Source organism: Neolamprologus brichardi, chromosome 9, assembly GCF_056152115.1.
Source record: "Neolamprologus brichardi isolate AB-2024 chromosome 9, ASM5615211v1, whole genome shotgun sequence".
Lineage (NCBI taxonomy): Eukaryota > Metazoa > Chordata > Actinopteri > Cichliformes > Cichlidae > Neolamprologus > Neolamprologus brichardi.
The window spans coordinates 16902590-16912434 of NC_142112.1; the positions used below are offsets into that span (position 1 = coordinate 16902590).

Sequence of the window (9845 nt, forward strand, 5' to 3'; positions counted from 1 at the left end):
TGGCGAATCAATGTTAGCTATACAGGTGAACATACTCAGAGTGGGTAGAGTGAGGCTTTGTTACACCTTCTCTCTGAACACATCACCAGGTAATTTTATCAGCGCAAGCTCATCTAAAAATGTCAATAACTGATCAAATGAACCAGGACAATGAGGAGAGTCATGAAGTTTATTAGAAATAACCAAATGAAATCATACAAAAGCAGCCTGTGTGAGTGACTTTTTTCAAGATCACTACACACACACACCCATTTCCTGCTCAAAAGTACTCCACAACTAAAACTCTCCACCAACTACTAACTTTGGTTATGGAGTTGATAAACAAATGTATTCAAACATAATAATAATATGGATCTGTGTGCACAACTCTGTTCACAACAATCCCAATTTGTACTCCACCATCATGTGTGGCTCACCCATCACTTCACTGTGGGCTGGATCTACAAAGGAAAAAGACAAAAGCACAGTATAAGCCATGGTTTCACGTCAACACACATATCACTGAAGGTGTAAAAAGGAAGGACAAGGTTCCCACCGTTGAGGATGTCTTCAAATCCAATGGACTCATCGCTGTTTCGCAGCGTATCGAGAGCCAAATTTGAGCTCTGTAGGAATGGGAGACGCTGGATCTGGAGGGAAGAAAAAGTTGGTGTCAGGACTGAGAAGGAAAAAAGAAAAACAAAACACGAGAACACCTGAAAAAGGACTGCAGCTACCTGTCGGGCCGCCCTGTACTCCATTTGCAATTTTAGAGGAGCGTGAAGACCCTGGATGTTTCTGAGTGTTGAGAAATTCATCTTATCCTGGTTCAACTGGAACTGCTCATGGAGAAACACAGAAAACAGTGAGATACCCACAGAAACGTATTTTTACTACTTGCACGTTGTGTCTATTGTGATTAAACTGAGCTGCATTTGACAAAAAAGTAATTTTTATAGTAAAACCAAGCACAAAACACAAATACCATTTAAGCATTTCATGAAGACAGCATTAATTGGTTTAATGACTCACATTCTTTTCTGACAGCTCCAGCTGGTGGCTTGGAAGCAGTTCATTCTTAACACTGGTAAATCTATTTAATAAAAGTAGAAGAGAAAAAACAGTATTGCAAAAAGCACATTGTTCTTTATTTGGAGGCTAATACAAAATGTGTTTTTTGAGGTTAGCATGCAACAGAGTTTTATTTTTAACAGTTTCTCACCCACTACGGAGGGAGTCCTGCACTCCGTAAGCTCCCTGTGGAGAGAACCCAGCCACAGGTACACTGTCCTTAAGCTGAGAGCGAAGTCCTCTGGAATTCTGTAGTCCACATCAAAGACATACATAAACCATTTACATTTGATAACACTTAGCTAATGGCTATCTAATGTAGCTAATAGCAACAAATACTGGAAGTTGTATTTATCTAAGGGACCTTGTGGCTAACCTAAGCGCTAGCTGGCATTAGCTCGAGTGACTAATCAAATTCACAGCTACTCAGTTTGGGCACGGTTAAAGACAAACAAATTCACCACCGAGACTTCAAATGATCACCAGATTATTAAAGCAGAGAGAGTATGCAACAACAAGGTTTAAGATATTTAAAAATATGGTATAGGGATTAAAAACGCTATCATACCATTGTCACTTCGTTTGTTCCCCTTTCCTTTCGATACACTGCTGTATCCGGTAGCGTCTCGTTTTGATGACGACACATCCGCTGATAGCGTTATGTACAGAATCACGTCTTTCCAGTTAAACAGACAATGGTGTGCTGTACAGTATGTAAAGTATACGAAATCAATTCGCTATCACCTAATTGAAGATATAAACATGAACTCTATGCCAACTTCGTGTGGGGGAATGGTTATGATCATGATAAATACATATGCGTCCTCCAGGCTCAACGTGAGGGGGTATAGCTCAGTGGTAGAGCATTTGACTGCAGATCAAGAGGTCCCCGGTTCAAATCCGGGTGCCCCCTGTTTTTCAGTTTTGCGTTAGTCATTTGCAAAACTTTAATTTGTCACCTTAATGACAAGTCAAGCTTTTGGAATTTAATGATAATAATAATAATAATAACAGCCAGAATACAAGTAAGACTGACCTTTAAAATGCACTTCTCTCTACAGTGGTACAGTGTGCTATCACAATGAGCTGAACACCCTCAGATATCAAGTTCAGAAACACAAAAGGCATAAATACAGTTAGGTCCAGTTGGGATTGTCATTTTGCCTTCATATACCACCAGCATATATTTGAAATTGAACAGTCAAGATACAAACACACAGGATTTTAGCTGTATGTTGATTTGCAGATGTTCATCATCAGCAGCAATTTTTGTCAGTCTGACTGTCTGGAATTCTGAATGTGGTTTAACACAATGTTACTGTAACAAACTATAGTCTACACACTAACAAAAAATGGCACACAGTGATGTCGACTTATATGACAGACTAACAAAGACTGTAAATAACTGCGTGTTTCCGACTTTATTAAAGTGAATACTGCGACAATAACAGTGTGGCACACTCCACTTCGAGACTGCACAGTTTTAACATAAATCATGTTTGTTCTGCTGTTTCTGCTGTTTCATCAGCCAGCTCATGTGGATCTAACCTGGGCAGGTCAGAAGGGCCATCAGTAGGAGATATGAGAAAAAGGTGATGAAGAAAAAAGGAAGACAGAATAACATGAGACTGGATTATGAGGATCATCCAAAGACTTCCAAAGCAACATACATGATGTTGCCATGTTAGCTGTCAATTTAAAAAAATCAGATGGCAGTACAGAATTCAGTATTTAGGGAATATTTTTTACCTTTGCTCAGCTCAGAGGAGTAACTGCAGGCCAAATGTCTCCATTCCTCCATATACCTGCACAGGCAAGAGAGGAAAATTCATACTCGGGCCCCCCATGATGCAGGAAATTATAAGAAAGATTACAAATGCCACAAACATTCTAATCAGAGTGCCTTACTCCTCGAAGTTTAGCGTGTTGGTCCAGGCCAGCAGCTCATCCAGCTCCCATTCCAGTATTTCATCATCTCCTTTCTTTTCAACGGTCTCCATCAATTCCTGGGCGGAACTCTCCACCAGGGCCGCCATGTGTCTGTGCTCTGCATGATCCTGCAGACGACCCTCTTTATACCTGTATGTAAGGAACAGAAGTGACAGCTCATTTAGCACAATTAAAACAACACATCATTATGTGTTTGTTAGCAAAGATGTGATTCTATATGGGGGAGGGTTCTATCACTATTAATAAGTAACAGACACAAACTTCAGATTGCATGTACATTATTGTGATCATGCTACAGTGGTTTGCTCGCCAACTGTTTCATTTCCCAAAAACATAAAGCACTTACATCTGCTTCAGCCATTCAATTTTCTTTCTTTTCCTCCACCTCTCTAAATCTTGCTTCCGCTGCAACTTGGAGTAATGAAAGTCCATTTTTTTGTAAGCACCGATCTCTGCAGGCTCACATGCCAAAACCACCTAAGAGAGAAGACGAAGTAAAAAAAAAAAACCAAAACAGACTTGCAGAACTTCAGCTTTTAGAGGCTTCTTTTTAAACAGCATTTGTAAACTTGCTGTAGCTCTTTGGCTCCCTGTTTCTAAACAAATGGCAGAACTTGACTAAAGCGGAACAGAAAATCATTTTTGTTCCTCACCTTGTTACAGAACAGCCTCCAACTATTGTTCTCCATGCGCTTGTACCAACCCGATCGGTCATCCTTTGCGACAGCTGGGCCTTCGTTGGTCTTCTGGGCCACAAGCTTCCTACGACTTTGCTTGGTGTAGTCTTTTGGGCTGCCTGCACACACATCCGTAATGGGCCGATGGGTGAAGATCTTGTAATAAATATCAGGAGGAAAGTTGATCTAAAATGGCAGAGAGGTTAGCCTTAGAGAGGAAGGCATGTCTCTAATATTATATTCATATAGCTCCTGAGTGATCTATTCCTGACCTATACTATTTTCTCTCTGAGTTCTTACCCCTCCAAGTCGAAATCTGATAAACACTCCAGCTGCAGCATCCAGCAGTTCGGCCTGCCACAACAAAATCACATTTCATTTAGTTTGATTTGGTTTTATTTCATAGGGGTTGCAATTTCCATTACCTCTCGAGGATTGACAGTTTTGAGGATGGTCTTTGGATCCTGCTGTTTGAAGTAGAAAATCAGCTCTTTGAAATACCTGAAGACTTCACTGGCCTGCAATTTGGGTAGATTAAAAAAAAAAGCTGTTCCTACAATTGTGTACATATGTGAGTCTGTGTTCCCATAGCAGCAGTAGTAGATGTTCCTACCACATATCCTCTCCAAGTCCTCTGAATTATTCTGGCTGCCACCTCCTGCAGGGTCCCTTGTTGGGGCTCGTCCTCCTGCAAGCTACAGAAGAGGAAACATGAGAAGGAAGGACAAAGAGACCGATTACTTTTTACATTACAATATATTGCATAATGTGTCTTATGATGAGTTCTACTGATGAGAGAACCAACAGTGGGAAAATTTACTCTGATTTAGATACTTATTTTTCGTATAATCTGGTGGTATGCACTTTTATTTCATTCAAATTATAGTCATTTTAATTGACTTCATAAAGCTAATTCACCACACTTTTTTCTTTAGGAGGAATTAAGCTGTTTTTTTATTTTTAAATGTATGTTTTCCATTACTTTTAACAAACTGTTAAGGTTAAATGTTATTTTATAGATTAGGACTTTAAATATAAAAATGTGCAGTCATTTTCTAAAATATCATACACAGCAGCTCATTTGTTGCCTATTAAATAGCCTTAGTAATACTATGCAGATAGCTTGGGGTATAGGTCCAACATAAAGTCTAATAATAACTCACTCAAGAAATTTCTGACATAGCATATTACTGTGATAAAATACAAATTGGGTTTTCTGTGTGTGTGTATGTATCAATAAAACGGCATAAAAACTTCTGCATAATGGAAAAGTCATAAAAAATGTTGTCCCACTACATACAATACAAAAACAACTTGATTTAAAGTTTGCAATTTATCTGGGAACAAAGGCATCAAACAGCTAACGTTAGCTAACTTAAGCCAGGAAAATAAAATATACAGTATTTACATTGTGTGATACACACGTGACTTCTTATCATATGAAAACGTCATTGTGATGTAAAATATACATCACCTCATGACTGCTGCCAATTATTCTCTAAACATATCAGCTGATGGCAGCAGATGTTTTGAAAATATCTCAGTAGGTTACTTGGCAACGTAGCCTGACATTAATTAGTCTTCCGGGAAATATTTTCAAAATAAAATGTTCTTTTGCTCAGTTGTATTACTTAACGGCAGGACATAGAAGTTCACTATAAGTCAAGACCAAGACTGAAAACCACGTCACGTTTAGAGCCATTCAAACCACCTTTCTTCCCCATTCAGATGCTCAGTTTGACCTTCAATAGCCCATGTCTACAAGCCTAAAGCACTGAGTTGCTGTCACATGATTAGGTGATTAGATATCTGCATTAACGACTTATTGAACAGGCATACCTAATATAGTGGCAGATGAGTGTAGTTTTAATATCACTGACCATTAGATGGCGCTCTTTTACAAGTAACCCCGGCTTCTGTGGTTTTTCCACCACTCTTATGGTTGACATTAATCTTTAGTATGCATATATTTTCTGAAACTTTAGACTCTAACCATATTATATGCCAAATCCTTACCTCGAACTGTCTTCTTAATATAATTTCACAACTTTCCATTAAATATGACTGTTTGAATGGATTTGTCCCCACAAAATGAGCAATACCGGTACCAGCACTCACATACACATACTGAATCAGAAAGGAACTTTTCAAATCTCTAATGAGTAATGTTCTTTTCTCTCAGCCTCTTGACTTGAACAGCCAGGCCAGGCAGCAAGACCCTGTGTTTCTTAGTCCACCCACTCAATTAGTTTGTCAGATAGCGAGGCACAGATTCATCACCCAGCTGTGTGGGATTTCTCCATGGTAATAAGAAACTGCAGCAAATCAGAGCTCTTAATGTTGAAGTGACTTCATGCATTAGCACTAAAAGTCTACCAGAGCCCAGAGCCTGCACATGAGATTTTATTTCAAATACAGCATACTGAAGGAAATTTAGGAACCCAAAAGCCAAAAAATTGCAGAATTGCCTTGTTTTATCTTGACGGTGCAAAGACAGGTGCAAGTGCTGTCATGAGTCACTGTCTCGACACTATCAAACCAATTCCACCAAACCCAAACGAATCAGTCACATTCACACATAAAGACGAGACATTTATATTTCACTTTCTGCTCCTTCAGTTTCAACTAAACATTTAAATAAGAAGTGAATTGCCTGCAGGCGGGCAGAATTTCTCAGCACTCTTTCTATATTTATTAGCTGCTGAATATTCAAACATGCATTTGTGGTCTATATATTACCCAGACTGCAGTCCTCTTTGCTTTCCAGATAAACTGTCCACATAGCTGTGGACGAGAACATTTGTAGATATGAATTGCTAACTAGACAGATGTCCTTTATGCAAATACGCACAGAATGCATTTCCCAACCAAAGCCTGTGGGCATGTAGCAAAACTCATTTCACATGTATTCAAAGCAGGAGTCTATTTCTTTTCTCTGTGGGGGATGTGCTGTCACTATGATTCCTAACAAGGACAGATATTTTTATATTAGCTAGGCTGGTTTTTAGGGTGAATACTCAAGATATATTAAGATACCTTTATTATTAGTCCCACGAGTGGGAAATTGGAATTGGAGATAGTTTCCACACAGTTTGGATTCCTGAGTATGTATTGTTTGTCAAAATGAAGAAAAAATATCTATATCTTGATGCAAGACTATATGTCAGCAGGCTTAGGTGATAATAATTTTGTTATCTCTACAAACTGAATCTAAAATGCTCCTTATTAATTCACCCCAGTACCTCATGGTTAATGACTTTAAAAAGCACAAAAACCTATTTTTGCTATGTCGGAATACTAAATAAGAAGCTTTTTGTAGTCTGCTCTTTGACTAGGAGCATTTCCACTCTTAATTTACAAACTTCTAATAATTATGTTATTTCAAAGAAGCTTTCTCTTGTAATTTTAAACATACCATTCAGCTAACAATTTTATCTATGATTTTATTTTGAAAACCTGTCACGAACTGCTGGAACACCAGTATTACTGTTCACTGTGATCTGTAAAGTGAACTGTAAAGCATTGTGGTGGTAGCATCATGCACTGGAGCTGGCGTTTTGTTTGCCAGTGGTACTGGTATAGTGCAAAAAATTAATATAACAAAGAAGAAGGAGGACGTTTTTATTATTCTATCAACTTCAACAACTCATATCAGCAGCAAAAGGCTTGAAACTAGGGCACAACCGAGTGCTCCAACAGGACAATGAACCCAAACACACATCAAAACTGGTCTTGGAATAGATAAAGAAGGCCAACTTTAAGCTTCTTGAATGGCCTCACCAAAACTCGACCTCAACTGTACTGAAAATCTGTGGACTGGGCTTAAAAGCTGGGAACTCTACTAATTTTGCCAAGAGCGGTCAATTATCCTGCCAGAATCACACTGACTTGCAACTTCCTAATGGAAACCAAAATAAGTATTACTGGGAGTGTATGTATATATTTGACATATATATTTGTATCTCTACATATACTTGGCCATAGGGGTCTATTTTTATCTTCCCTTTATGTTTCCTATATAAATTTAACCACTAGGTCAAATCAGACTTAAACATATAATAGAGTTCTGCTACTAAGAGGATTAAAAAGAGCTTCATGTCCTGATACCACCAGCGTGTCATCTATTATGTTCTGTGTTGATGAAATTCAGTAGTGCATGTCCAATAGTTTCCTGCAGCTGAATGACTCCAAATCAGAATTAATTAGTATTACGCCAACTGGCCCAACATTCGCAGCATTACCATTCTCTTTTCATCTCTTGAAATATTTAACCAGTACTAGACCAGTTCTTTTAACCTTTAATCTAGAAACGATCATACATTCTTTTATCTCCTTTATGCTGCATTATTGCAGCGCTTGTTATTCAAGCATCAGAAGGTGAAACATCGTAATACTATAACTTAACTTGAAAGGCTTCTACAAGCCTTGTAACACGTTTGAAGGGGACTAGCCACATTGCACTAATCCTTGTTGCCCTTCAGTGTTATCTAATGCCTTTCACAGCTTGTTTTTACTGACTTGAACGATCAAGCTCCTGCTTTTATGTGTGGGTTCTGCTAATGAGTCCGACTGCTGCTGGAGATTTTCTGGCAGAGCCCTGCTAACAGTTCTGAAATCTTGGCTAAATTAAAGGTGGTCAGGCCTTTTGTTGTTTGCACTGCTCACTTGTGCAGCTCACAGTCTAAGGATTAAAGACACTCAAACACACTGTAGCAAAGCTCTTGTTAAAAACAACTTTCATCTGAAAGTTGTTTTCTTATTCTGTTTTGAAAGGTGCAAATTTATCGTCACAATCATGCTGCTGACCCCAACTTAAACAAAAGACAGAGGTATTTGCCATGTCCTTCTGTGTGGACAGACATGTGGACAGATTGCTTGTTCATGTTCTCATTTTTATGTCAACCTCCTGCATTTTAACTAGGTGTGCCAATTTCAGCTTTTCATATTTCTCTCTCCCACAGCTTTCACTAATTTTTCTTTCCTGGCTCCAGATGTTATCAGTATTTCAGTGCCAGGGCCCCAGAGAGATGACAGCCAATTGAGGAACTGCTTTCTTCTTTTCAGACCCTCATCAAAATGGGAACATTTCAACTCCACCATCAAACACTGGAGGGGAACTCCAGTGTTTGATTACATTTTTAATCGATATTACACCATTTATGTCACAACCCTACTGTTAAAATCCCACAAATTTGATAAGTGCATTTTTGTGTTCTGTGGCAGGGAAAATTGTTCCACTCACAAGAACAGGGGAATAGTTAATACCTCAAACAGTAGGGGGCAGTATAAGACAAATACCAAAGGGGATAAATACACAATAATGTAGTAACAATACAAGCCACAGGAATATATATATTTGAATAATGTGTTATAGTCCAAGATCACACATTTGATAGATAACGTGTATTATCAGAGATGTTTTTCAAAATCAGTTAATATAAATTAGTTTTTTTTTTCAGTTTCTGTGTTTGATATCTTTATATTGGAATACATTTTCAAATTAGTGATGTGCTGTGAAAGCTGTATTATTTGTTTTAAGTCCCACACACCTTTTCAGGCACGACAAACACAAAAGTATTACTTTGATGAGGCAAGAAAGAAACATTGCTGCCACAGAAGAAACCAGTGAGTGTCAGATAGGCTGCTTTGTCTAAGGTGGTTAGAAAAGGCAGTCAGCTGGATTCAGTCACGAGCAAACCAATGAGCCCTTATTGTATCTCATTAGAGCTCTTTGTAAAATACAATAGAGGACAATGAGTTGGCATGATGGCAATCTGTAGTGCAGATTGTTAGTACCAAATCTGTTCGATCAGTAAAGACTTTTTACGATGCACAAAAAAGAAAATCTGAACCACTAAACAATATCAGATACAGAACAACAGCTGAAATTAAAAATGTCCTCATGGCGGACACAGGATGTCTTCAGCTCACTGCCTGTGCCAATTATATGTCCAAAAAAGATCACGAGACTGGTATGTGCCATATAACAACTATAACTATGGCTAAAGCTTGGTGGAAAACATTTCAGATATGAAGAACAATACTTGGTTTACAGTTAATAATTAATGTAGAAAGTTTGTATGAATAATACAGAGAGAGAAAACACTGTGGGACTAATTATGTGTGTGGGTATGTTTGGATGATGCATCTGTAAACATACACGAGGGT

The 9845-nt window shown here is 38.3% G+C and overlaps 2 protein-coding genes and 1 non-coding gene across 4 annotated transcripts; 1 reads left to right on the forward strand and 2 right to left on the reverse strand.

The window, feature by feature from the left end:
* Positions 1-151: 151 nt before the first annotated feature.
* Positions 152-1725, reverse strand: LOC102785961 (proteasome maturation protein). The gene is made up of 6 exons (XM_087846031.1): positions 1619-1725; positions 1202-1299; positions 1012-1072; positions 717-818; positions 536-629; positions 152-440 (listed from the first exon to the last, which is right to left on the reverse strand). The coding sequence occupies exons 1-6, from the start codon at positions 1694-1696 to the stop codon at positions 373-375; spliced, it is 501 nt and encodes a 166-aa protein (XP_087702157.1). The 5' UTR covers positions 1697-1725; the 3' UTR covers positions 152-372.
* A 166-nt stretch (positions 1726-1891) lies between these two features.
* Positions 1892-1963, forward strand: trnac-gca (transfer RNA cysteine (anticodon GCA)). Its single transcript has one exon. It is a non-coding gene; the product is annotated as a tRNA-Cys (tRNA).
* Positions 1964-2462: 499 nt separating this feature from the next.
* On the reverse strand, positions 2463-5237 carry c9h11orf65 (chromosome 9 C11orf65 homolog). Of its 2 annotated transcripts, none has more exons than XM_087846028.1 (9): positions 5152-5237; positions 4291-4372; positions 4103-4195; positions 3978-4031; positions 3654-3863; positions 3347-3477; positions 2959-3129; positions 2800-2855; positions 2463-2632 (listed from the first exon to the last, which is right to left on the reverse strand). In XM_087846028.1, exons 1-9 carry the CDS (start codon positions 5154-5156, stop codon positions 2544-2546), a joined length of 891 nt encoding a protein of 296 aa, XP_087702154.1. In that variant the 5' UTR covers positions 5157-5237; the 3' UTR covers positions 2463-2543. The 2 variants fall into 2 exon arrangements, with proteins under 2 accessions (XP_087702154.1, XP_006809482.1); XM_006809419.3 differs by having other exon boundaries at positions 2509-2598.
* Between the last annotated feature and the right edge of the window lie 4608 nt (positions 5238-9845).

Coding starts and splice junctions, on each gene's coding strand:
- LOC102785961 (XM_087846031.1), bottom strand. CDS start 1,696: ATGTGTCGTCATCAAAACGAGACGCTACCGGATACAGCAGTGTATCGA. Junction 1,300..1,618: donor GAACAAACGAAGTGACAATG/GTATGATAGCGT, acceptor TGTGGACTACAG/AATTCCAGAGGACTTCGCTC. Junction 1,073..1,201: donor CAGGACTCCCTCCGTAGTGG/GTGAGAAACTGT, acceptor TTTATTAAATAG/ATTTACCAGTGTTAAGAATG.
- c9h11orf65 (XM_087846028.1), bottom strand. Junction 4,196..4,290: donor GGACTTGGAGAGGATATGTG/GTAGGAACATCT, acceptor CCCAAATTGCAG/GCCAGTGAAGTCTTCAGGTA. Junction 2,856..2,958: donor AACACGCTAAACTTCGAGGA/GTAAGGCACTCT, acceptor TTGCCTGTGCAG/GTATATGGAGGAATGGAGAC.